The following is a 27634-nucleotide window of genomic DNA, read 5'->3' on the forward strand; positions in this document are numbered from 1 at the left end:
TTTCTCCCTTTGGCTTGCCAAACATAATTTAGCTGCATGTTTGCAGATTCGCACATGTATGTAAAAGTGACCTTAGGTCGGTGGGCAATAAGTAAGGGAAACCCTGTAAAGATAACAACAATGAGAAGTGTGTGTCTCCTTTTAATGTGAGCAGTGGTTAATATTCACAAATTAAGAGCAAGCAAATTAATAATCCACTTGTAATACCCCAACCTCTAGAGGCAGCAATGAGTTACCATTCCTTTTAGTTAACATTCAGTGCAAAATGGAAATGTAGAAAATTGTGTTTTATTTTGAAGTCCTATTAACAGGAAGTGATCGCGTATGTACAGGATTCAAACTTGATGGTATGCAAGCACTGTGATGAAGAAAAGCTCTCACTCCTGCTCTGTAAGTTTATATATCTTCAAGAATAAACAAACCCTCATAAGAGAATCATCTGCCTGGATATTAAGCAAACAACCTTTGATTGCCTAACACTATATAATGAAGGCATCATCTGTGAATAACTTATAATTAATAAGTAAGCAAATGTTCACGAAACCTTCACCGTCTGTGCTGTTTTTGTCAAGCTAATGCCGCTAACTGGTTAGCTTGGTGGCATCCTGTTTGAAATGGATGGCCGTCTGTTGTGTCCATGCAGTGATCCCATTGCCTGCGCATCACAGTTGCACACTGTGGTGTAAACAAAGAATAACTGGGGTGTAAAGGTGACAATAGGGTTGTTATTTCATGTCTGCGAGGTTCCAATAATGGTTAAAAAAATTGCATTTAGAAAGTCATAAACAGGTTTTCTGCCAAAATATTTAGTTTATTAATATTGAATCTTACTTTGTGGAAATTCAGCTCATCAAACTAATGTAAATATTAGTCAATGACAACACAACTGAACACAAAATTCATAATGAAGCGAGAAAAAAATCCAAGCCATATCGTGTGAAAAAGTGATTGCCTCCTAAACCTAATAACTGGTTGGGCTACCCTTGGCAGCAACAACTGCAATCAAGCGTTTGCGATAACTTGCAATGAGTCTATTTGGCCCACTCATTTTTGCAGAACTGTTGTAACTCAATGACCCACATTGGGGGGTTTTCCAGCCTGAAGCGCCTTCATAGGGTCATGCCACAGCAGCTCAATAGGATTCAGGTCTTCGATGAGGCCACTCCAAAGTCTTCATGTTGCTTTTCTTCAGCCATTCCAAGGTGGACTTGCTGGTATGTTTTGGATCATTGTCCTGCTGCAGAACCCTAGTTGGTTTCACCTTGAGGTCATGATAGCCGGATTCTCCTTCAGGATTTTTTGATCGACAGCAGAATTCATGGTTCCATTTATCACAGCAAGCCTTCCGGGTTCTGAGGCAACAAAACAGCCCCAGACCATCACACTACCACCACCATATTTTACTGTTGCAATGATGTTCTTTTTCTGAAATGCAGCATTATTTTTTACACCACATGTAATGGGGTTCACCCCTTCCAAAAAGTTCAACTTTAGTCTCGTCAGACCACAGAGTATTTTCCCAAAGGTCTTCGGGATCATCAAGATGTTTTCTGGCAAAATTGAGAGAAGCTTTAATGTTCTTTTTGTTCAGCATTGGTTTTCATCTTGGAACTCTGCCAAGCAGGCCGGTTTTGCCCAGTGTCTTTCTTATGTTGGAGTCATGAACACTGACCTTAACTGAGGCAAGTGAGGTCTGCTGAGGTCTGATTGTTGTGGGGTCTTTTGTGACCTCTTGGATGGGTCATTACTGCGCTCTTGGGGTAATTTTGATTACCTGATTACTTGTGTTCCAAAGCTCTAGAAGTGGGTTTATAACCTTTACCACACAGATAGATCTCAATTGGGGGGGGAAATAATACAAAGTTTCATTTAAAAACTTCATTTTATGTTCAGTTGTGTTGCCATTAACTCATATTTAAATTTGTTTGATGAGCTGAAACACTTAAGTGTGACAAACATGCAAAAAAAATAAGAAATCAGGAAGGGGGCAGACGTGTTTTTCTCGCCACAGTTATACGAATATACATATTTTTATAACAGTAGGATTTATTGTATTGCGGTTCTGCATCTGAGCCTCAGCTGCCTTTCCGTTGTTGTTCTACTTGTTTTGATTTGTTCAAAAAAACACGTTAATTTCCATTAGCCAAGATTATTATTATTGAATATGTATTTATTTATTTAATTTCTTATCGGAATAAAGAGCAAATACACATACATCAATGATGTCTGTCATCACGAATCAACTTAAAAAAGTAATAATGACTGAATAATTTTCCAGACCATAGAACAGGAACATTTATGCCATTGCCCATCAGTGAAGGAGAGGAGTGCAGTGTCGATTCTCCAACAGAGAGACCTCTTCAATAATTCAAACATAAACCTGGTCTCATGTCGGATCACACACCTTCCATAGGTCACCATTTTAACCTCTTACTGTGACTTCCTGTTTTGTTACCTTGCATCCTAATCTCTATGCATCCTGCCTCATCCTCAGCTCTCTCACTCCCCACTTCCCTCTCTCTCTCTCTCTCTCTCTCTCTGTGCACACACAGTGGACTGAGCACTCAGAGCTGATTTGTTCTGGCATTTGAGGAGAAGCATTTTTCTTTGCCATGGCACCGCTGGCTGGGAGGAGAGGAGAGGAGAGGGACGAGGGTGGCGAAGGAGACCAAAGGAAAAGGAGAAATGGCATGAAGGAGGTACAATTTAAAGGCCAGTTAAAAAAAAAAAAAAGACTTGACGTGAGCTCCCGAAGAAGGTGAGGAGTTGAGAGGAGGAGCTATAAAAAGAAGGGGGGTGAGAAAGTAGCGATGAAATAGTCGAGGCTGACTGGCTGTTTTGAGGCCTGTAATTGAAATCTAATTATCACCTCAAGTCCCAGCTGACACCCCGTCAAAAAACTCTCACCCATGCACGCAAACGCCATCACGTGTACGCTCGTGATCATCACATTATTACCATTAACATCTGGTGTCTTCACACACCAATAATCCCCCTGTCCTAAGAGCAGTGCAGTAGCTTCATGCACTCGTGCCTCACTAACACACACACTTCTATCTCACTCTTCTACACACACAAACACATCAGTCTGTTTTAGCATGCATTTATACAAAATGAAGGGATAGTTTTTGTGGAAATTCCTCATTCCAGATACCAGCTCACATGTGCAACATCACTACTATCATGCTCAACGGCACACATACACAGTCTAATGAAGTAAAAGGGGTTCATCTCATTTTGCTTGTGTGGAAGAGCCAAGATGTCCACATAGTAAAGATGAGACATTAAGAGTTGCACAGGGATAGAAAGACAAGAGCACACATAAACCATCTTTGCATCACTACGCATTCATGCAAACATTAATGGAATCTCACACATGTGCAACGTCATCACTATTATGCTCACATCACACACACACACACACACACACACACACACACACTGCCACAATCCTCCTGTCCCCACCTCAAACAACACACTCATAAATACACAAATCCACTTAAATGGATTCATGGAAACATTCAAGGGCAGTTGAAATGAATCATCAGTTATTTTCTCACACGTGCAACGTCATCACTATCATGCTCACGTCACGCATGCACACGAGCACGCGCGCACACACACACACGCCATCATGTCTCCCCCCTCCCCCCAAGTAACACATAGGCTACTCACATCTTCTCTGTATTACTATGCATTCATAGAAACATTCAAATGTAGTTTGTGTAGCAAATTCAGCATTGCAGGTGTATTATGACACGTGCGCGACGTCATCATTATTATATTCAACGTCACAGGGTTCACGCAAATGTAGGATATATTAATTCACATCACATTTGACACCTATGTGGACGAGGGGGGCGGGGGGTTGGTACTCACTGGCTTTTCCGGGCCGAGGTCTCTGCAGGAGACGCTGAACTGTCAGCAAGTCCTCGGTCTTGACCGCCTGGAGCAGCTCCTGGTCCTTCCCCATGTCCCCTCCGTCCCGCCTCGGTCCGCTCGCTCCCGCTCTCTTCCTCTGAGCGCCCCTCTCTCCTCCTCCGTTAATCCGCCGCTACATCCTGCCGCCGCTGCGGGCCTCCCTCTGGAGCCGAGGCGCGCGGGGACAGAGTGAGAGATGCTGACGGGACAGGGCTGCACCTATTCGGGCCAAAAGGGGTCCACCGCCACCGCTTCTGCCTTCTTTATCTCAAAAATGAAGCCACACCGAGAGAGCGTTTTCCAGATTCTAGCCGCGTGTGTGTGAGGATTTGACCGGTTGTACGTGCGCGCCGTGCGTGGACCACGACCGTGGCACTCGAACCGCCCTGCTCCTCCTCGCTCGCTCACGTGTCACGCGCGCTCACATTCGCGCCCGAAATGATGGACAGACTCGCACGCACTCACACACTGCATTACATAAACAAGCGCGACTTGTGCACGCGCCGCGCCACGCCAGATGTAATCCCCACGTGCACGTGCGTAAATTTTTTTTTGACATTGACTTTGAAGTGTGCGTGAGGTGAGACCTTTAGGGGCTGGAAGGTGCCCAAGGGGAGTGTTGTGTCTACTGTATTCAAATAAAACTATTTTTACAATACTCAATACATATTATGTATTACAGGTACTGTATGTAGCTATGTATTGTGTTCTACATTCATTCATTCATTTTCTATGCTTATCCTCACGAGGGGTGCTGGAGCCTATCCCAGCTGTCTTCAGGTGAGAGGCAGGGTAAACCCTGGACTGGCCGCCAGCCAATCACAGGGCACATATAGACAAACAACCATTCACACTCACATTCATACATATGGAGAATTTGGAGTCACCAATTAACCTAGCATGTTTTTGGAATGTGGGAGGAAACCGGAGTATCCGGAGAAAACCCACACATGCACAGGGGATACGTTCTACATATTATTTTATTTTATATTATATATTTATATTTAAATACAATATTTTAATATTGGTTGTGTGTCACAAGGCGACAAATGTCGAATTGTTGGACCTCAATACAAACACAGACAAAATTGCAATTTACCAAATGTATGAAACAAAGTGCACGCTACATGGATACATGTCATGAAAATGCTTAACAAAAAGGGACAGTTTTTTGGGAAATAGTAGCAAAATATACAAGAAAACAAGACGAACAAAAACCCAAAGAAGCAATAGCCAATAAGCAAGCAGGAGCTGGGGACATGAAGTAGAAGGTCTGAGTAGCAAAACAGTCCGGTGTCTAATTGCTGCCAAGGCAGGGTATAAATAGGTCTGATGACAAATTGAATGCAGGTGTCCATAAAGGTGGCTCTGCAACAAAGAGAAAGAGAAGGCTGCACACAGGAGTGACAGGACAGGATCCAAAAAGTCATCACCATAGTTTTTTAGCAGGATTGACGCAACGTGAAAAGAAAGCATGGGTGGAGTTTTCTGGGCGACTGGGGACAAGACGGCTCCCACTCCTCTATCCAATAAGGTGTGCTGCTCATTTAAGGGAACAAAATACGGATTCTGCCACAGAAGTCTATGTCTTACTATTCCAGTTTGGGATGATCTGTAGAAGTTAGAAAAGACTAGAAAGCTTTGCAAATGCTTCCTTAATACGGGAGAGAGCCATTCAACCACAGCCTAAATGTTGGCTGGATCGGGTTTTAGTTGGCTGCTCTCCATGATAAACCCAAGGAAGGAAACTGATAAGGAATGAAATTCACACTTTTCTGCCTCAACATACAGTCGCTTCTCTGACAGTCTTTGGAGCAACAAATACACATGCAATATTAGCCAAAACTAAAGCGATTAATCACATCATTCAGGACATTGTTTATGATGTTTTGGAGAAGTGATTAATCTGAAAGGCATCACTAAGTATTCTCAATGAAACTTAAGAGATCTTTTCAGGTCTAGCATTACTAGAGGAATGGATGGTAAGAGATGATGGAATGGAGACAGCAGGAGTGGCAAGCGGGACTCCGGTTGCTAATGGTGGATTTCGACCAGTCAGTGGATGCATTATGATTCTGAAGTCAAGTGAATCCCAAGACTACGGAGGCTGATTGAGACGGCAAAATGAAAATACTGATCTGTTGGTGATTGTTGCTGAAAGCTGCAACGTAATCACTGCCAAGAGGCATCCATTTAAAGATTTGACCGCTTAGGGAGGATTCAACTATAACACAGGTAATTTATGCAATATAAAAAAATATGAATCTCATATTCAATGACTTTGTGACCAGACTGCAGAGATACGGTTGGACACTTGGCGATAACATGACCTGGATCGCCACAGGCGAGGCACAGCTGTATTGCACAAAGGTAGGATAAAGACATCCAGGATATATATTAGCAGACACGGCTTGACTAAGCCTGGTCGGCGCTTTCTTGCATTAATTGATTGCACGTTTGCCAAGCCAGGATGAAGAGACGCGGCTTAGTCAAGCCAGGTGTAGATGTTTGGGATAAATGCGTGTTCACGGCATTCTTAAAGAGACCACAAAGTTGATCACAGAATCACCGCTGGAACAATGGATCACGGACGCGTGTCTTCATTTTCTCCTTCGGAGCAAGAGCTGCTTTTTCAACAATATGAAGAACTAAAAGCCAGTATACGCCAAAAAGGAAACAAGTGCTGCTAAAAAGGAGAGGGGAAAAGGCCTGGCAGACAATAGCAGACACTACAGTTAAAGAATGAGGAGCTGATGACTTTTCAGGTCCACTAATCCATAGGTGTTTTTGCTTTAATGTGGCCCATAGAAGTGCATGTTACTCAAGTTATGTAAAGTATAAATAAGTAAAAAGAAATTATCTACTCTTCTGTTTCATGCATCATCCTCCATCCATCCATCCATCCATCCATTTTCCTGCATCATCCTTCATAAAGAAAAAAAACTTGTCTGGCCAGAAAAGAACCTGGCAACAGGTGGAAACCAAGTACAAAAATATTCTGCAGTCTGGTAAGTTACTTTATTGTAGCTGAAATAGTATTTTGAGTTTTGTTGTCTAGTGTCAATGAATTTCTTTACGATTTTAGCAGTCAAGAAAAAAAGCACACTGCGGAGCAACAGGGGGTGGCCCACCCAGCAGAGGAGTTGGCCATCGATTTAAATAAAGGGAGGCTGGTGATGGAAGGACAGTAACAGACTTGGTCCTTGCTGCTGACAGTTGCAGCTTTTTACAAGGTACATGCATATGTTGCACTTCCACTACAGAATAAACACATTTCATGATATTATACTGTCTGACTTTGAATCTGCCTGCGGTGTCTGGGGACAGAGTTATGCTTTTGGAGCCACAAGAAGACGATCCAGTTAGTATTGTACATTATATTGCAAGTACAGACTTGCCATGTCCTTTCAAATGTCAATGAGTTCTCTTGATTCATGTATGTACATATATGCAGGGGGGGAGGCACATCTGCAGCTGTGGAGTGTACCTCTGCAGATGAGGAGATGCTGTCCCTGGACTCTAGGCTTGAGGTATCATGTCAGATTTGTGGAGATTAACTGCTTATTTAGTCCAAAAAATAAATTAAAAGTAAAAAATGTGTTGCAGGACCTAGAGACTGCACAGCCTCAAAAGGAACCTGGTAATATTGTGAGTATGTGATGAACAAACCCTGTTGTGCTAATTGGTATTCACAAAGCATCAGAATACTGTACGCAAAACATCTTCAGAAACAGACAGAGCTGGCAGATCTCCAAATCCAGAGGGAGAAACGCAATCTGGAAGTGATTGAGCTTGATGTTCAAATAAAAAGGAGGACTCTAAGGAAACTGGATCTCGAGATCCAGAAACTGGAACGTGAGGTGAGTATTACAATGCACGCTGTAACCATATTTGGGATTTAGTGTGTTTTTAATCCTTGACCTTTTCCTCTCTCTACTGCAGACTGACAGCTGAGAACTGATGACAATACTATACTATTTACTTTTCTTTTATGATGCATTTACTGGTGATCAGACAATTTATTTTCAAAAATCAAAATTTAAGCCTAGGAAAAATAATTGGCAAAATATTGGTCTTGGATTAACCGGTCAGCAACGTTGTCTGGGAAAATCGGCGCATTTTCCGTCTGGCTTCTTACTTTCATTGCTCAAATATTGTCTTTTTATATGTGTTTTTGGTCTTTATATATAAACTGTGCTAATAAATAATACTAAAACTAAGTCAACCAGCAAATGAAATGATTACAGTTCTAATATTTGGATGATATAACGGGTAGAAAAAACATGGGAATTCTGTAAAACACACTCATTTCTCACAGTACTGCAGTACAATACCACAGGATTAACCTTAACATGGATGTTAGCCTGCTCTGGAGCAGACTAGCTGCAGAGAATAAGTCACCATGGTTACTTGTCCAGGATAAACTTGTCCTGCTTTCATGCAACTGACTGGAGGTCAAGTTTATCCAGGATAACCAATATTTCCAGGCTTAATCCCTTATCCTGGTTTTGTGCAATACCCCTCTAGAGTGTCCTGCGTCAATCCCGCTTGACTGGGGTCAGCTGCTCACCACCAAGTTGCATTGATTCTGCAGCAGGATTGATGGACTGGAGAGGTGAGGAGCTTCGAACCAGAGAACAACCCAAGATCCTGGAAGGACGCGTTTGCTTGACTTCTGTTGTCAGGACTCTGTAATCAGTCTCTTCCTCTCTCTTTTTCACAGACAATCATCCAGTGAGATGGACAAGCTTGTGGAAAATGGTCAAGGTGAGTTTATAAATTACAGAGTCTAACCCTTTTTAAACTAGATTTTTACTTCAACACGGCAACAACAATGCTCAGTTTGAACACCACACAGTCATGGACAAAAACAAATGTCATGGAAAAGATGCTCGGCCATGACTGTAGATATCTCCAACTCGCAAACACGTCTCTCTGTCCTTCCTCATCACATTCTCACCACACTACTGCGAGGTGCATTCACAGACACGCTGAACTCCAAACATAAACACAACATAGGGAGGTCGTAGGAAAGCATTGTACTAATGGTTATTCAAGCAATCTTCTATTTTTCACACATAAAATATTGTCCTCCTAATAAAATATGGTGAAAATAGGCATATTTCAAGAGGTGATTAATCATGAATCATTCATTTATAACTTGATTACAAATAGTATTAATTGGGGGGAAAACTCTTTTATAATAGTATACTGTCATTGTGTGGCCATCAATCACTCACTATTGTGATATACCATATAATGTATGATGAATACATTAATATACAATATATATTTTATAATATCCAGCACTCTTAATGGTTTATCAGCTAAATATTTTTATATTACTATACTATTACTATATATATTATACTTGACAAAATGCAATTGGAAAAAAAATTTGGGGGGGCAAAAGCTCCAAAATACTGCATACATTCTACAGGTATGTTCAATCTGAAATAAGCAACACTAAACATGCATCCCATACAAGCTCTATACCTCCCAATGGATTCATGTGTCTCTATGAAGACGGTGGTGTTTCGTCATCACGTTGAAGGTTAATGGGATCATTTGAAGAAAAAAAAAAGTGTGTCCCAGGTGATAAGCACTATTTTTTTTTAAAGGGCCACTGCCAGTCAGATTTAGGGCAGGAAGTGGGACACATAGTAAAAAAACTTTTTCACCCAGTCTTCTGAAGACTTTCTATAAGACACTGGAGTGTGCATGGGGGAATTTCTGCCCATTCATCCAGAAGAACATTTGCTTTATGAGGTCAGAATTCAGTGGACTTGCTGGCTCACTACCTCCCATGCACAGGTTTTTCATATGTCGGTTCAGGGGGCATCTAAAGGCTTAATGCTTACTGAAAAATGAATGAATGAAGAGGTGTACTGTAAATCTTCTATGTTGTCCACTCGGTGACCTCAGATCAGCTTCCCAAATCACCAGCTCATAAACACACCATGTACAAGTATTTGATTTGTTTGTGTAAGCTGCTTGTTTGGTATTCAAACAACAGGAATTACATCCTGACTCATTTGCTTTGGAAGTTACATCTAGTCAGTCTGTAAACTTTATGTAATTACTTAGGTTTGAACCAACATTCATTAGCCGTTAGTTGTTTCTAGTCATTTTTGGTAGCAAGCAATACTTACTAACCTGTCAAGACATTCAAATCCAAAAAAAGTAGAAACATATATTTTATAATGAGGTAATAGTACACTAAGTCATTAAAAATTTGCTGTACATTTACGCATTCAAAGAAATGAAAAGGTAACATCTGAGCATAAAAGAATAAACATTTCAGTAATTTTATGGTAGTGGCTTCTCTGTACCTAGAACTAAGTTCTGTCAATGACATTGACAGTAATTTACACCAATAATCCTGACAGATGAGTTCTACTTCTACTAGATTTTGCTGTTCAATGTACTGTCATTATGGGATCCATCCATCCATCCATTTTTTATGCTGTTTATCCTCACTATTTATCCTCAGTCGCGGGGGTATGCTGGAGCCTATTCCAGCTTACTTCGGGCGGGAGGCGGGGTACACCCTGGACTGCTCACCAGCCAATCGCAGGCCACACATACACACACTAAAAGTAAATGTAGTACTTTCATTGTATGATGTTTTTCTGCCCCCTAGTGGAGACAATGACTGCTGCCCTTTCCTTTTTTTAAGCATACTTAAAACTGTACACATTATCCACGCATCATGTTATCACAACAAACATGAGCGCAAATATTGAACACAAATGCTTAGCATTTAAAACGCTCAATCTGTGTTGAACAGGTTGTATATGAACGCATACATGCACACACTATAGAGAGTGAGGATAGGCCTGAATGTAGTCTTTCACCTCACAGCTGAGTCCAGGTAAGGTCCTTATGTTCTCTGCTCCATACGTGTTCACCAATGCTCTCCTGCAGAGCTGCTTGAGGCGCTCAGGCCTCTCCATGCGGTACGGCACAGTCAACTTACAGGATGAGCTGCTGTAATGCGCCAGCAGAGCGAAAAGGGAGGGGAAAGTCTTTTGGCTTCCATACAGAGAGAAGAGCAGCTTGTTGAGCATCACACGGATGCTTATCGGCCCATCGTTGCTTTGGTAGCTCAGAGTGAAGAAGACATCCGGCTGGCCGCTGTCTCTAGAAATATCAAAACCAGTCATTCTTTAGTTTACGCTTTGGTAGACTCTTGCAGTCATACAGTGCAGGTGTGCTGAATAAAGTGGTTTAAATACACATTTAAGACATAGCAGTAATTATACAATTACATTAATAACCTAATTATTGTTGATACATCCAGTACACTGATTTGTAATTACATATAACTTGTATAACTTGTTTCACATAAATAAACTCAGCAACAAATTGAATTTGCCGTCTCTTTTAGATTCCCAAACCAAGGAGAATCCACATTGGAATTACCTGATGAGGAAGGTGCCTGGTGACGAATATGAGAGCGTTTTGTGCGCTTCCGCCATGGTCATTGGTCCCCAGTAGTAAGAACTATGACGAAGCTGACGGTGAGTGTGTTTCACCAGTTTGTACTCGTCCAGGCTACGGAATGGTCGCAAATGAGATGGCAAGCTGGTGGCGTCCGCTCCAGTCTGCAGCACACATATGAAGGCACTCTCAGCATCATGGGAGCAGTTGCTCTTTTAGCGTAAACCCAAAGCTAAAGCAGCAGCATTTGTTCCCTGCATATTTGGGGATTTATTCTCTCTACTTTAAATTTGTTCATTCATTTTCTACCGCTTTTTCCTCACGAGGGTCGCGGGGGGTTGCTGGAGCCTACCCCAGCTGTCCTTGGGGCGAGAGGCGGGGTACACCCTGGACTGGTCGCCAGCCAATCACAGGGCACATATAGACAAACAACCATTCACACTCACATTCATACCTATGGACAATTTGGAGTCGCCAATTAACCTAGCATGTTTTTGGAATGTGGGAGGAAACCGGACTACCCGGAGAAAACCCACGCATGCACGGGGAGAACATGCAAACTCCACACAGAGATGGCCGAGGGTGGAATTGAACTCAGCTCTCCTAGCTGTGGGGTCTGCGCACTAACCACACGACTGCTGCGCCGCCCCTCGATAAATTATATCGATTTATATTTATTTTTTTGAATCAAAAGTCACTTCTGGAGTGGATACTTTAAATTGTAAAAAAAAATGTACAGTGGTTTGATGGTGCTATAAGCTGTGAATACAGCAGAGGGCGCTGTCTTAAAAGTCAATTCACTCATCATTTTCCAGCAGAAAGATGCTTTGACAAGATATGTTGTGTAATTGTTTCTGTACATACAATACTATATACTGTATGCCTGTAATAACTGAGAGAGGCATATTATATGGTTTTGAGCTTGTACTTCTTGTACTTCTTGTACTTCAGCTCCATATTTTTTTTAAAGACGCACTCTTCATTGTGACGTGTACACCTCGCCGTTGCTCCCTACAAGGTGATCTTCGACAGACCGGATTTGGCTTGTGGGCCACCTATTGAGAACCAAGGATTAGATTTTAGGGATTTTTTGGGGCAAGTCGGTGTAAGAACCCCCATAAACATTGTGAATCAACTTCTTTAGGTACAATCTAATCAGTGTTGACATTCCAAACCCTCTTGGCGACAAATCCGGTGACTTTTTCTGGCCTCCTTTGAGAGCTTTCTGGTATTTGGGGACTTGGGAGTAAAAGTTTGTGTTTCTGATCCAACGTGGTCACAAGCTGTTGCTGTTGCACTGTCAGCTTCCGGGGCACACTAAGAACACAGCGGAGGTCTAAGGCATGGGTGAAAGTGAATCTACTACCTTTTTAGATTGAGCTGAGCATTATCATTGTTCATCACATTGGGCGAGTATATTGTGATTGCGATATCATCTCTGAATATTTCCATGCACAACATAGCATTCACGGGATGATGTTTTCACACGCAAATAAACAGACTCAGTGTGGCATTTGAAAGTGAAACCATCATGTTTTAGGTCACTCCCCACTCTTGTTGCAGTAGAATGAAGTAAAGTGAGATACGTACCTGACACCAGGTTTCAAGTTCCTCGTCTGAGAGGTGTAGATAGTGGAGCTTGTTCCAGTGGCGCACATCCGCCTCTGTCTGCTGCTTTGGTTTCTCACTCTCTGCATTGTGGACCTGTTGAGATCTTGCAGCTTCATCGGGAGCATTATTCTGGTTCTGGTTTGCATTCTGTGCTACTTTCCTAACCAGGTTATCTCTAACCATCCTATAAAAAAGAATCCTCCAATGGACCGCCACATGTTTTACTATTTTCTCTTCTGTTAACCACAGGCAGCAAGTCTGTGGCCAACGCCTTCAGGTACTTTGCCCACTTAGTGGGTCCATGCTGCTTCTAGTCTTCATCATAAGTGTCATCACTGGTCTCTGATCAAACGAGGAGCTGGAATACATAAAGACATATTTACTGTACATACAAGCTAATGTCAGGATTTAGCATCATCCTAATCCTATTAAACATCAACAAAATACAATGTTTACCATCAAGATCCATGCATTATTCACTGAAAAATTAAGCCAGAATGTTAAAAATGTCCCCACTGAGGGACGAATAAAGGCATATCTTATCTTATCTTAAAAACTTATCAAAAGTTGTGTGACTCAAAAAAAAAAATCTGAAACACGCTAGGATGATTTCACTTTCTCAGCATGCATTAAAAACATCTCTATATGAGTACTTTAATAAAAGTAAACCGCTCTTATTCACTTGCCAGATTGTCCTCTAAATTACTTAATGAACAAAATGGTGTGCACCTCCTCCCTGCAATTACTGTTCAAATAAATGAGAATTATACTTTTAGGCTTGCATGTCCACCCTGACTGAACACTGCAAGTTAAATGCATTTAAACTCAATAATGCATGGAAAAACAGCTATACAGTATACAGTAACAATATATACATACTTACATTTATACATAAAACGCTGTATATTGTGTACAAATACACAGACTTGTGTTAAATATGGGTAGACACTGTCCTTGACTATGATAATAGCACAAAATGGTAAAAAAAAAAAAGACTGTGGTTTTCAGCTATACAGTAAATAAATAATTTTCCTCCAAGAATAAATAATAATAATAATAATAATAGAATGATGTACTCACGAAACTTCCAGCTGAATGTTATTCTGATCTGCAGCTCGACCCCTCTGGAAATATGTTTTACTTTCATTTTAAGATTTCATTCGGAGGAGGGGTTAAACATCACGGTTACGTTCGGTCTGGAGACTCCACACACGTCAAACACAGGCACAGCGGCCTCTAGCGTCGACCTTCATGAATTGAAACCATTTTCCAAAGCCGAGCGATTCTGTTAAATCACGTGACTTACAGGTGCGCCGCAGATTTCGCTTTCGTTTGTGGACCCATGTATTTAAAGGCTGCTGACTCCTTTACGAAATCAGATTGTCGTTTTATTTTCTGGGCTTCTTTTAACTGTGAAGGGCGCTTGATGCGTGTATGTTTATATTGACAGCAAAAGATGCATTACGACGAGGGAACGACCGCACATGGGTAGAATAAATATGGTTAAATATTGTTGTTTTCCTGGAAACACAAACGCTGTGTTGTATATAGTCGCTATTGAACCGTGGTTCTTAAAAAAGGGTACTTCCGAGTATCCTTAAGGTCACTCCAGAAGTGACTTTGTGACAGCTGGAATAGGCTCCACCCCCCCCCCCCAACCCTCGTAAGGATAAGAAAATGAATGAATGAATTAATAATTTATCGAAGCAATTCTTTGTTATATTATATTAATATATTATACACACACAACTCCTGATCAAAATGTAGCCCTCAGCGCCATTGCCGCTGAGTTGGACACAGTAATGAGTATAGTATAAATAGTATGAGTATGGTATAAATAGTCATTTGAAACTTCATAAAAGATCCTGAGAGTAATGGAACAAAGAAGTTAAGCGGTAGACCCCCCAAAAAATGTCACCAGCCCTGAGCCGAGGCTCCAATTGGCTGTCTATCAAGACAGGGGACAACCCTTGGTATAAATGAAGGTTATTACCGATGCTGAGTGTAGTCCAAAATGGTTTTAAGAACAAAAAATTATTCACAAACCTCATCTCCTGCAATGCCACAAAATTGCCTGTTTGGAGTTTACACGAAAGCACCATCCATGGGACATTGAAAGGTGGGGAAAAAAAAGTTTTATTCTCTGATCCAGATGGCTTCCATGGCACAGTGAACGAGGCAAAAAACATGATCTGGGGTGCTTTTTTTTCCCTTCAGTAGCACTTTAGGTTGTGCAGGGGCGTCAAACAAAAGCTGGCAATGTGAAATTGTCGCACTCCCATTTCTTCTTTTTGCATTTTGAAGCTTGACGTAGAACCACCTTAAGATCAAAACTGTAAAATGTAAATTTTAAAGAAAATTAAGTTTTCGACTGAACCATAATAACCACGACCGCATTAATACGGCCGTTATTAAATGAGCACACCCTTCCCACAGTGCCAATCAAAACTGAGCATTACCATGTTTGACAGGGCTCCTGCATTGGGATTAGCTTGTGGATTAGATTTAACAACAAAATAAACAAAACTTCTCCAAGTGGAGTTCCATCCTAAATTCCATCTCCTTAACAAATAATATCATTCATTTTGTGGCTCCTGCTTCGCAATGCTACACAAGCCAGTGGCTATGCTATGAATGATGCGACAAGATCCGTGTGAAATGGAGGCGCAGCTGTTTCCGCTCCATGATATGTTGACAGATGTGTGACGTGACCGCTCCAAGCTGGGGGCTGTGGGACACTTTCACTTTTCATTTGTACACAGCAATAACAGCAGGTTACGGAAAGTAAACAACTACTTAAACACAATGAGTAGCAGAACAGGAAAGAAAGACATGACGTCCGATGTACTGTAGATGAACTATTACTGAAAACAAATATATTATTCAACACCATTTTATTTTTCCTCACATTAAATGTGCTTTTTTTATGCGGTGGAGTCACTCTGAGCTTCTTGTTTGGTTTGTCTGTGCATGAAATAGGCCATCACTGTTACAGCTAAGACGCTGTAAGTAGCCAAGACACACTGAAAAAGAAAAGAAAGACACTTTTACCACTGCTGTACTTACTTTTACCACATTTCCTTATTTCCTCATATACTGGCCAGGGGAAATATTTTTGTCAGCTGCAGAGGAGAAACTAGTTTTAAATTACTTTTAACATGTCTAGCACATATTACATTTGTGCCTATTTTGATACATACTATATGTTTTAGTCAACTTAAGTTTTGATCATACATACCAGATATTTGATTAATATCATGATGTTAACCTTTAAGATCAGCACTGACAAAATATATGAAGAGGACAGGAAGTCTTAATTTATTATGACTAATATGCTATGAAAAATACACAAGTTGTTCAATTGACAGTATTTGTTATGCATTCAAATGCATATCAAATCAAAGAATTTAAGCACCGCCCATCACTCACTGACTGATGATATGATGTAACATGCTTCTGTAGGTGCTGCTGTTTTGGTTAGCTGCAATTGTTCAAATGGTCTCAGCACTCTTAGCACTCGTAGCTGTGCAAATGATCTGTGGTCTTTGTTTCAAGGCGTTAATTTGAAAGCAGGCCACTACCTGAGGAAATACGTTAATAATACAACATGAAGATGTCTGTACGTACATTTCGGCGACCCTGTATGGTGTAGCTGTTAAAGTACTTCCTCAAACCAGTCAGCTTGTCAGCAGCAGGGGCCTCGATGCCAAAGAGTTGCTTCTGAAATGCACACCAGAAAAGCAGAGAGAGGCCTTAGCGGAAAAAAGATGCAATTTTTGCATCATTTCAAACTGATGTTTAATTTATTATGTTGTAAAATCCAATTCAAGATAGTGAAAGGCCAACTGTCCCATCATTAAGAAAGCGAAACTATAAGGCAGTGTTGTCAATATGAAACATTTAAAGGGCGCCCTTTGAATCCATAACTATGTTGTTGCTTGGGGTCATATCATTTTATGGTTGTCTCATTTTTACGTCAGAAAATCCTTTCTTTACCTAGTGTACCATCTATCTCAATATGGCTGCAGGAGGAATGTGCTCTTCTGCAGGTTGAAGTCATTCAAAGATAACAAAAACGAAAGTAAACGGGTTCAATTCAATTGCATTTATTATTATTATTATTTTTTTTGCTGCTCTTGACTAGTATGGTGTAGCAGTCCAGGAAGTGAGTTTATACAGTATCCCTTGCAGAGATTGTCATGTGCCAATAAAAGGCAGATAGATAAAGCAGTCACTAAAACGTCCTAAATATATCTCTCATAAAATGTATTGAAGGAAAAAAAGACCTACCTTCACCTCTGTTATCAGGTGCCCAAAGCTAGTGAGGGGGATGCGCACTTTTACAGGAGACGTCGGCATGACCGAATTGCTATTCAAATACAAAACTCTCACACTTTGATCTGCTAACGTCGACTTTATAACAATTGCGTCTTTTCAGAGATGGCTATTATCTTATAACCAGGCAAGCAGGGTCACTTATACAACGGCTTCACCTGCACATGAAGTTCCGGGTTGTCTTGACGACATCAGAATCGGACCAATGAGATGCCTGTTTGTAAACTCTTGCCCAATAGACGCGTGGCTTGGTGGCTTGTCCTGACTATTCGATTATACAAATCGGTGTGATTTCGCTGTTCAGCCACAGGAAGGCGACATATTACAAGTATAGTAAAATAGAGTAAAAACGTGATTTTATTGATGTAGTACACGTTGTATGAAGTTAGAAACTGTTTACCTTTGTTAAAGCAGGCAAATTTGACACGAGTCCACCAAAAATTATTTTGGTTTGAATTCATTCAGAATATTATATTCATTCATAAAAGAATGAAAACATTTCAAGTGGAGTGCTTTGAAGGTTATGAGGAGTTATGAGGAGGAGTTTACTGTATAGAGAATAGTTTGTTTAGTTAGTTTCAACGGAAGACCCGTGAGAAGGGCATTTACAATAATCTAGCGAGAGGCGACCAAAGCATTAATGTGAATTTTTGTAGAGTGGTCGGAGAGAGAAGGTCGGAGTCGGGAGATGTTTTGAAGATGGAAAAACGTTGTATGGTGCAAGATAAATTTTAGTGTCATCAGTTTAACAATGAAAACGAATGCCAAAATAAGGACAAACATTACTAAGACCGGCGGCACGGCGGTCTGGTGGTTAGTGCGCAGACCTCACAGCTAGGAGACCAGGGTTCGGTCCCCGCCCTTGGCCATCTCTGTGTGGAGTTTGCATGTTCTCCCCGTGCATGCGTGGGTTTTCTCTGGGTACTCCGGTTTCCTCCCACATTCCAAAAACATGCTAGGTTAATTGGCCACTCCAAATTGTCCATAGGTATGAATGTGAGTGTGAATGGTTGTTTGTCTATATGTGCCCTGTGATTGGCTGGCGACCAGTCCAGGGTGTACCCCGCCTCTCGCCCGAAGACAGCTGGGATAGGCTCCAGCACCCCCCGCGACCCTCGTGAGGAAAAAGCGGTAGAAAATGAATGAATGAATGAATTACTAAGACCCTTACAAGGGTCGCGAGGGGTGCTGGAGCCTATCCCAGCTGTCTTTGGGCGAGAGGCAGGGTACACCCAGGACTGGTCGCCAGCCAATCACAGGGCACATATAGACAAACAACCATTCACACTCACATTCATACCTATGGACAATTTGGAGTCGCCAATTAACCTAGCATGTTTTTGGAATGTGGGGGGAAGCCGGAGTACCCGGACAAAAGATCCACATGCAAACTCCACACAGAGATGGCCGAGGGTGGAATTGAACCGTGGTCTCCTAGCTGTGAGGTCTGCGCGCTAACCACTAGACCGCTGTGCCGCCCTGAAGAAGATAAATGATTAAAAAAAAAATAGGGGACCAAGGACTGAACCTTGGGGGACACCGTGAGCATGAAGATTTTACATTTTGTGAATAAATTGGGAAAAGTAAGAATTGCAGCACTGTAGAGCTGTGCCAAAGACTCCAGTGCAGCCTAAACGATAGGAGATATTGAGACACGAGGAAATATTGTGTCAAAAGCTGCAGTAAGGTTGAGGAGGGACAGGAGAGAAGGCCAAAGTCTGCTACAAGGAAGTCGTTGGTGATATGGATGAGCGCTGTTTTAGTACTGTGCTTGGGTGAAAAACCCAGACTCTAAGGGTTCAAACAGTTTATTTATGAGTACTTAGTCCTGGAGTTGAGTGACTAATATACCCTCAAGTATCTTGAAGGGAATGAACGGAAGGCTTGATATAAGTCACAGGATCCAGGGGACTCCATTTTTTTTGTGTTGGTGTAACTGAGGCAGTTTTGAGAGGAGAGGGAACGGTGCCATGTGAACAATTTGAGTGTTGGGTGTGGATCTTGTTATCAGGTGGGGGACATAGAAGACCTGATAAGAGCAGTAATCTGTTGACTGGGAGGTTGGACGAAAGACAACACAGTACTAGTTGTCAGGTTCTGATGGATAGAGCTGATCATATCATGCATGAAATCCAGATATTGCTGACATTGTGATACTGATGAGAAATGGGAAGTTGAGTATATTTTCTTGTCAGTTGAGAATAAGACCCTTGTGTTGTTTCCATCATGATGAATAATATTGGAGTAGTAGGCGGATTTGGCAGCATTTAGGTAGATTTGTAGGTTATAATGTGTTCGAAATACATTTAAAAATGTGCAGGGAGACCTGTCTTCTTGTGAATGTGTTCTAGGAGGCAGCCTACAGTTTTGAGTTGGCGGAGGTCAGGATTGAACCAAAGTGTAGATCTGAAGTATTTTTTAGTCATTATGAAACTTCTTCCCCATTCTCTTATACCACATCCAATATGGTGTTGATGTTGACGTATGATTCAACACTCAATGTGGCATTTACGACACCCGAGAAACTCGCACATGTGCAAAAAGTCCCTTTACTTGACTCACTAAACCCGCGTACCCACATCAGGTTCAACATCCCCTTGCCGGCACGCTCATGCCAGCGTTGATGAGTGAGTCGCGGTCCCCCGAGTGCAGATCTGTTGCTTTTTCCACTGGTTATACAATTGCTTTGTGTAAAACTGACCTGTATGTTACATTATATATGTTTTAGCAATAGTAGGCGGGTTGTTTATTTGAATTGCAAACACACCTACTTTTCACACAGTCAGGCACAACAAGGGGCAAGGCTCCAATTGTGTCTCAAATTCTTTCCTGTATCTTCCGCCCACAGACCTTTGTTGAACTGCAGCGTCACCTCTGACGGCCATTGAGGGAAGAGGCACTTTTTGTTTTTTTGCAAGGAGGAGTGACACAAAGTTGCAAAAAGCAGCAACAGGTACATGTTTCCTTTGGTGTAATAATCATTGGCAAAATTTGTAGCATATTGGGCTATTTTTGTTGAAATATATAAAAAATGGCCCTATACCTGGCAAGTTCTTTTGCACAATACACCAAAAAAGGCAATGAAATGCTAAATTGATTGGTTGACAAGAATGGCTTCTCATCTGTAGCTACCAGCACACTCTGACCAATGACCCTTTTGTTCATTTTTTTATGATGTAATGACGGTAGGTGATGATTGGTAAGTTTGGGAGCAACTGAAAAGTTTTTTTCAGTTGGAGGGGTTGTGTGGGGTGGTGGCAGTGTCTCATAAAGCCTCTATCGTCCGTAAGAATGAGCTGTCTATAGGGAGTTTGCACATTTTTAGTAACATAACAATGACAGCAAGTGTGTTTGCTTTTCTTGCTCGACCACTACATTTTTGTTTTACACAAAATGCGGTAGAGCCACATTGTGTCATGACAGTTGTGACTGCAATAGTTCTGCTTGTGACAAATGTATACATGTTAAAACTCATACATGTTTCCTCCCACATTCCAAAAACATGCTAGGTTAATTGGTGACTCCAAATTGTCCATAGGTATGAATGTGAGTGTGAATGGTTGTTTGTCTATAGTATGTGCCCTGTGATTGGCTGGCGACCAGTCCAGGGTGAACCCCGCCTCTCGCCTGAAGTTAGACGGGATAGGCTCCAGATAAGCGGCATAGAAAAGGTGAGACTTCAGATCATTCTGAGTAGCTGTTTTTTTACAAGGGGTGTGGGTTGTACATATATCACACAGCACATCACAGCACACCCACACAGCAGAGAGAGGCGGGGTACACCCTGGACTGGTCGCCAGCCAATCACAGGGCACATATAGACAAACAACCATTCACACTCACATTCATACCTATGGACAATTTGGAGTCGCCAATTAACCTAGCATGTTTTTGGAATGTGGGGGGAAGCTGGAGTACCCGGACAAAACCCACGCATGCACGGGGAGAACATGCAAACTCCACACAGAGATGGCCGAGGGTGGAATTGAACCCTAGTCTCCTAGCCGTGAGGTCTGCGCGCTAATCACTCGACCGCCGTGCCGTCCCAAAATAAGAACACTATTTCATTATTCCCTTTTATTTTATAGAATTGTGTGAGCTAAATATAGTCAACAGAGTGAAATAACAAAAAAAAATTGATTGCCTTTTTGCCCCCAAACCTTGGAAAATTCCCCAAAATGTGGAAACCACATTTGTAAAATAATAATATAATAGTATATTTGAAAAACACAACAAAAAAACTTGAAAATAAACACATAAAATAACGGAAAAATAGCGATTTCCTCACGCTGGTATCGATCTGATACAGATGCCAACCCGCTATCGACAATATGGATATTTTTATCAATCGGCCACCTCTCGCAGACTCGCACTGACAGTCAACAGGGAAGCAAGCGTGCAGCAAGAAGCGGCGAACTCGTCAGAAACCACCCAATATTGCCAGAGGGGCGGGGAAGACGACAACGACGACGAGGAGGGGAGGAGGCGGAGCAGCACGAGCAGCAGCAGGAGGAGGAGGAGCAGGAGGAGGAGGACACACCTGCACGGTGACTCGCTCTCCCCCGCCGCCGCCACCGCCGCCTCCTTTCGCCTTTCCCCTTAGCCCCTCATTCCTCCCTCGGACCGCCGCTGCCTCGTAAGATGGCTGACCCCGGCAGCGACGGAGAGGTGGCGGAGGGCGCGCGCGGCTTCGCTCGCCAGGGCGCCCTTCGTCAGAAGAACGTGCACGAAGTGAAGAACCACAAGTTCATCGCACGCTTCTTCAAGCAGCCCACCTTCTGCAGCCACTGCACCGACTTCATCTGGTGAGTGTGCGTGTGAGCGAGGCAAAGGAGGAAGGACACAGGTGATTCACTTGATGCCGCCGCAGTGCTACGGTTCACGGTTGGATCCAACATCTACCTCCTGTAGTCGTAACAATCGCAGCATGGCGCAGGACTTACTCGCTCGGGCTGCAGCAAAGGAACAGCCGCGGTCGCTTGGCTCTTTTTTTTGCCGCATAGTCATGCACTCCTTCCGCAGTGGCAGCTTCTTGCATGTGCCGAGCGGCCGTGAATGCGTCATTATTAATCCTAATTTACTATTATTGATCACAACCTTCTCTTGTGTCTACAGGGGATTTGGTAAGCAGGGATTCCAGTGCCAAGGTAAGATGCTCATTCACAAATTTGTGTTTGTGGTGTGTGTTGGGTGTCTATATGGGCCTGCTGGTCTGCTTTGTACCAAAATGACCTGTTGGCTCTAACTGTCCTGATGTTGGCAGCTGTTTACCCACACCCAAGAATGAACATCAACACATCTGGTTGTAGAAGACACATAAGATAAACTGTCCATATTGGCTGCGTCTTTTGCTGACTCAGATTTCATTGACTGGGTGTTGTTTTCTCATTTTGTTATGTTACTCGTGAATCTTATATGGATCTTGTGTTTGCTTAATCTTTGCACTTACTGGACTTACTTTGTTAGGTATAACTACATAACCTGATGACATCCAATACAAGAGTTGTGTCACAGCAACAGGTTAATTATTGTGGTTGTTGAACACATAGTATGTTACTATTTGTGTTGTTGTACCCTGCTGTTTGCTGATCACCTGCAATTAACCATGCAGGTCAAAAGGTTACTTGTGATGTTGTATTGATCAGCTTCCACATTTGTGATAGACAATTGATGGGTTAGTCTGCTGCAAGTAATTGTAAGGGGTTAAAGTTAAAACCGGGCTAGATTTGACTAGCTAACCAGCTTCATATGTTATGTTTTGCAAGAAAGCATTTTCTTTAGGCCTGGTGTGGCCCAACTTTTTCCATACTGAGGACATATTTTGATGTTAAATGTTGTACAGTCAAACCTTTTGTCCATTTTTATATATTGTTTCAGTTTTTGTACAATGTTGCGCACCGACCTTTTTAAATACACATTGTAACTTTATTAGCGCTTTCTAGACATAACATAACACCCCTATAGTCACCTTTATACCGGAATTACCCAATATAGTAGATATAATCAGAGAAAATAAGCAATTTAACACATAAATAAGACTTGTGCTTGTGTGTGTGTTGCAATAAATGTGTTAATCATAGTTAAAATGAGCGCTGCATGCTGAGGCATGCCTTGACAAATATCTGCCAGCTTTGACAGCTTGGGAGAAATACTTTACTTTTATAAAGCCCATTACAGTTACAGTTTAGATTCCTGCTTATATTGTTGAAAAAGAGGAAGTGACCATTGCTTCACTTCCTATCGACTGTTTACACTGAAAGTTTCAGTCATTATGTAATATCTAGTGCTGGATTGTAATCATTATTAGAAGGTTTTCTCCAAGTTGGATTGGCTTTAACAAGTAACACAAAATTGAATTGTATTAGGTGGCACGGCGGCCTAGTGGTTAGCGCGCCTCACAGCTAGGAGACTAGGGTTCAATTCCACCCTCGGCCATCTCTGTGTGGAGTTTGCATGTTCTCCCCGTGCATGCATGGGTTTTCTCCGGGTACTCCGGTTTCCTCCCACATTCCAAAAACATGCTAGGTTAATTGCCAACTCCAAATTGTCCATAGGTATGAATGTGAGTGTGAATGGTAGTTTGTCTATATGTGCCCTGTGATTGGCTGGCGACCAGTCAAGGGTGTACTCCACCTCTCGCCCGAAGCCAGCTGGGGTAGGCTCCAGCACCCCCAGCGACCCTCATGAGGAAAAAGTGGTAGAAAATGAATGAATGAATGAATTGTATTACATTTTCAAATTGTATCTAAAATATATGACACATTTTTTTGGAAACACAATTATCCATCCATTCATTTTCTATACCGCTTATCCTCATGAGGGTCGCGGGGGTGCTGGAGCCTATCCCAGCTGTCTTCGGGTGAGAGCGGGGTACACCCTGGACTGGTCGCCAGCCAATCACAGGGCACATATAGACAAACAACCATTCACACTCACATTCATACCTATGGACCAATTAACCTAACCTGTATGTTTTTAGAATGTGGGAGGAAACCGGAGTACCCGGAGAAAACCGACCCATGCACGGGGAGAACATGCAAACTCCACACAGAGATGCTCAAGCGTCAAACTGAATAAGGAAATCAAAGTACTAGAATCAGTTCTCCATATGATTTAGTACATTTCTATATAACATAGTTTAATTCTGCAAAGGCAGAATTCTGTAACTAATATTGAAGTCGTTGGCACGTGTGCTTCGTTTAACCCGTGAAACCAGCAAGGCACAGTACTGTAGTGAGGAGCTAGAGGAGTGAGTGTAGTGTTATCTAGATGGGAGGAGCGCCAACACAGGAGGAATGTCAGACATGTGGTGCAGACGTGTTCTTACCCGTGTGACAAAGGTGTCTCCTGTAGATTCTGGGTGTGTTTCCGTACCTGTTCTGCAGGTAAAGCTTCCTCTTTCTGTCTGTCCTTTATATTTTCATTACAATATATGTTGTGAGAAGCCTTTCATGTTCACCAGAGTGTTACAAAAAGTCACACTCACTTTTAAGATCCTGTTGAAATGTCTCACCATATGCTGCTTTGTGGATTAGGGGTGCAACGATTCCTCGAATTATTAGTCCATCTATTACAAAAAAAATAATTGAGGATTTTTTCCTGCCTCGAGGAATCGCTTATGTCACCAATGCACTTACGTCACCCGTGCAGAAGACAAAGAAGGAAGTGGACGTTTGAAGACGCGGGAAAATTGAAGAGGCAAGATAAAGCGACAGTGAAAGAGAAGGAAAACAAAACGTGAAAAAACAGACGGGAAGCATGGCTAAACAACAAGTTCAACACCGTGACGTGATTCTGTTGTAATGCGGCACTTACATGTGGCACCAGCACATATTAGAACTTGCATAACCTCCTCCCGAATTGGCGTGGAAGACCCGAGACAAGGTAAAATTATCGTAGCGCCAATCATTGAGATGAAAGGGGACCTATTTTGCTCATTTTCAGCCATTTTGTATTGAGTTGTGGACTCTAATAGAGCAGGTCAGCACAATAACCGACACAGAAAGCTTTCTAGGTCTTCCATGGACTTCCTCCTTCCAACCCAAACACTGTGTTTAATTTATTCGACCCCCGACTTCGCTGTGACCAGTCACAGCGAAGTAAATAGCCATCCAAAACCTCTTTCAGGGCTCGGTTCCAAATGCGCAAACCTTATTATCTGATGCTTCGGCATGATTTAAAATGAGAAAACAACATTGTAACAGCATTTTTATAGATCGGAAAAGTCAGTACCTGATCATTTCTAGCAGACAATACTTTGTAATGGAACAAGGAAGTGTGTGTCTCACTCAGTTGAGAGTAACAGAACATTTGACTTTCAACACTGCAAAAACGCAATATCTTGTAAAGAATATTTGTCTTAAGTTTAACCAGATTACACCATCTTGTTGTCCTTCAGACCCAAGAAAATACAGTTTGGTCCTACGCACAATGGGAAATTAAGAAATAAAAACATTGATTATCTAAAAAAAATAAAAACAATTGGTTGTTCATTATTTTGTGAAATATTATTTTCTCTTGTGTGTTTATAATCGCTCTTTAACCAAGCCAAAAAATTTTGATTACTCGATTAGTCTAGAAAATGTTCAGTAGAATACTCGAATATTAATATATTCCTATGCTGAAGCCCTCTTGTTGATATCGCAAGTAAGGCTGAAATCCTCAAATGTTATAATGATGATGTAACAATGATGAGCGACCGGCAGTGGTTTACAATAATGACATGGCACATATGGAACCCCAAATAACCAGCTCCTAGAAATAGCACCCGCCTGATCATAGGAAATGGTCAATGGCAAGCAGCAGAGGAGGTACAGTGCAATAGAAAAGGGAGCATAAGAGGACAACCGAGGGGGGTTATATGTTTGGAAATGGCGTTGGCAGTTACAGACTATGAACTGTTTCTTTTAAATGCAACAAAGACTTCTGGATAAACCTTTTCATCAGGTCTGGTAGCTGTGGATTTGATCATGTGTCTACTTGTTCACATACAAAAAAAGCACATCACTAAAACCAAGGAACACTGTTGCTGTATGTGCAACCTTGAAGCCGAGGCTGCCTAATAGAAATGGTGGTGTCCTAAATGTCACCTTTTAAGAGGAATATACTTCATAAGCCATAATTCTTCTTCCAAGGAGGTCAGAAACAAGTCCATGGATTTTTATCTTGAATAATTCCCATAATGCAGCCCTATGTGGTAGCTCTGCCAACTAGAGTATTTGTTAGCAGGTTGTCTCCTCTCCTTCGAGAAATTATATTCAGTACAAAGTTAACTTGAGAAGGCGCTGATTCTCACTTCCACTCCGCCACTTGGCACTCTGCTGACGACAACTCATTTGCAATAGATTGTATTTGCTGTTTGGCAGTAATGACACAAGAGAGAACAAATCTAGAGCTCAAATTGCAATAGTTTCTCAAAGAAATCCTCTCCCAATGGTGTCATTGTTATGGAATGGGACTGAAGGGGTTGACTTCATACTGCTTATTGACTGAAGCTGGTTGTAATGGTCTCTTTCGAACTGACCAATTCAGTCGACGGTCAAGTGTGTGTGATGAGGCAATTGTTGGTTTAGAAAACATTTGATTTTCTAGATTTATCTATGTAACTCAATTCCACCATAGCTGATGATGTTATTTTAGAAATGAAATGAGCTGAGATTGAATCAACAGGGCATCTGTTGGTTTCCGTCAAGTAGTGCACGTCACTTTACCTCAATTTCTTCAATTCCTACCTAAAACAATTACTTCCACACAAGTACTGTAAGTTACATGTCAGAATTGACCCTGAAAGATGTAAAGGAGTTCTGAACTCCTTTTTTACGCCTTTCCATTGCTGCCATCACATTGTTCTTCTTCAGGTCATATATGGTACACGATGTTCAAAAAGTCACTGTGCACTTCCGTTCCTGACAACGGTTATGTTTCGATGTAGAATACAGGAGGCAATGACAGAATGACAGTTTGTCCTCAGCTTTGCCAGCCGCCCACCGCGTATGGCATCGTCCACTGATCCCATTTCTTGAAATTTAGCAACAATGGCGAATGGAGATTATTGTTTATGTAGACGTCCCGTACATGCTGGTAAGATTGAATTCAAAAGTGTTTATCACCTTCTTTGTCAAAGTTCTGCAAATTTTTTGGGTCTCCATGGCGGGTTATTTGGCAGTTGTACTCAATGAAATTTTTTTTTTTAAAGCACAGATGCGTATGTTGTTTTGTTTCGGCACTCAGTTTTGATAAACAATACAGCACAGGGTAAACAAACTAGTTTGTTCCATATGATACTGTATATAAAACAAAACAATGTGTAGGAAAACCAAGGTCA

At 41.8% G+C, this 27634-nt stretch overlaps 4 protein-coding genes across 12 annotated transcripts in view; 1 reads left to right on the forward strand and 3 right to left on the reverse strand.

Moving 5' to 3' along the window:
* si:dkeyp-9d4.3 (caskin-1) overlaps positions 1-4384 on the reverse strand; it is a 31484-nt gene extending 27100 nt beyond the window's left edge. For 3 of the 4 annotated variants that reach the window (XM_058045924.1, XM_058045926.1, XM_058045927.1), the window contains exon 1: positions 3880-4383. In XM_058045924.1, the coding sequence (XP_057901907.1) occupies positions 3880-3973 (94 nt within the window). In that variant the 5' untranslated portion in view covers positions 3974-4383. Of the gene's footprint in view, positions 1-3879 lie in introns of all 4 variants that reach the window. The other variant, XM_058045925.1, reaches the window with a different exon arrangement.
* A 2472-nt stretch (positions 4385-6856) lies between these two features.
* LOC131098063 (protein kinase C beta type-like) overlaps positions 6857-27634 on the forward strand; it is a 40717-nt gene continuing 19939 nt past the window's right edge. For 2 of the 6 annotated variants that reach the window (XM_058045933.1, XM_058045934.1), the window contains exons 1-12: positions 6857-6929; positions 7007-7154; positions 7249-7282; positions 7376-7451; positions 7528-7569; positions 7650-7781; positions 7864-8536; positions 8645-8688; positions 11312-11444; positions 20159-20245; positions 20466-20509; positions 22426-22457. In XM_058045933.1, coding sequence (XP_057901916.1) covers positions 20490-20509; positions 22426-22457 — 52 coding nt within the window. In that variant the 5' untranslated portion in view covers positions 6857-6929; positions 7007-7154; positions 7249-7282; ... (6 more) ...; positions 20159-20245; positions 20466-20489. Of the gene's footprint in view, positions 6930-7006; positions 7155-7248; positions 7283-7375; positions 7452-7527; positions 7570-7649; positions 7782-7863; positions 8537-8644; positions 8689-11311; positions 11445-20158; positions 20246-20465; positions 20510-21701; positions 22116-22425; positions 22458-27634 lie in introns of those variants that run through there. The other 4 variants (XM_058045930.1, XM_058045932.1, XM_058045929.1 and 1 more) reach the window with 4 other exon arrangements.
* LOC131098129 (suppressor of cytokine signaling 1-like) lies at positions 10187-14310 on the reverse strand. The gene is made up of 4 exons (XM_058045935.1): positions 14056-14310; positions 12955-13333; positions 11347-11528; positions 10187-11064 (listed from the first exon to the last, which is right to left on the reverse strand). The coding sequence occupies exons 2-4, from the start codon at positions 13156-13158 to the stop codon at positions 10740-10742; spliced, it is 711 nt and encodes a 236-aa protein (XP_057901918.1). The 5' UTR covers positions 13159-13333; positions 14056-14310; the 3' UTR covers positions 10187-10739.
* LOC131098145 (ATP synthase membrane subunit K, mitochondrial-like) lies at positions 15853-17501 on the reverse strand. Its single transcript, XM_058045936.1, has 3 exons — positions 17266-17501; positions 16603-16695; positions 15853-15998 (listed from the first exon to the last, which is right to left on the reverse strand). Exons 1-3 carry the CDS (start codon positions 17332-17334, stop codon positions 15900-15902), a joined length of 261 nt encoding a protein of 86 aa, XP_057901919.1. The 5' UTR covers positions 17335-17501; the 3' UTR covers positions 15853-15899.

This window comes from Doryrhamphus excisus, chromosome 1 (genome assembly GCF_030265055.1).
Source record: "Doryrhamphus excisus isolate RoL2022-K1 chromosome 1, RoL_Dexc_1.0, whole genome shotgun sequence".
Classification (NCBI taxonomy): Eukaryota; Metazoa; Chordata; class Actinopteri; order Syngnathiformes; family Syngnathidae; genus Doryrhamphus; species Doryrhamphus excisus.

Excerpts from the sequence above, each read along its gene's own strand:
- LOC131098145 (XM_058045936.1), bottom strand. The coding sequence starts at position 17,334 with ATGCCGACGTCTCCTGTAAAAGTGCGCATCCCCCTCACTAGCTTTGGG. Across the intron at positions 16,696-17,265 it reads ACCTGATAACAGAGGTGAAG|AAGCAACTCTTTGGCATCGA; the intron begins GTAGGTCTTTTT and ends TGTGCATTTCAG. Across the intron at positions 15,999-16,602 it reads CCATACAGGGTCGCCGAAAT|TGTGTCTTGGCTACTTACAG; the intron begins GTACGTACAGAC and ends TTTCTTTTTCAG.
- LOC131098129 (XM_058045935.1), bottom strand. The coding sequence starts at position 13,158 with ATGGTTAGAGATAACCTGGTTAGGAAAGTAGCACAGAATGCAAACCAG. Across the intron at positions 11,529-12,954 it reads AACTTGAAACCTGGTGTCAG|ACTGGAGCGGACGCCACCAG; the intron begins GTACGTATCTCA and ends TGTGTGCTGCAG. Across the intron at positions 11,065-11,346 it reads CCAGGCACCTTCCTCATCAG|AGACAGCGGCCAGCCGGATG; the intron begins GTAATTCCAATG and ends TGATATTTCTAG.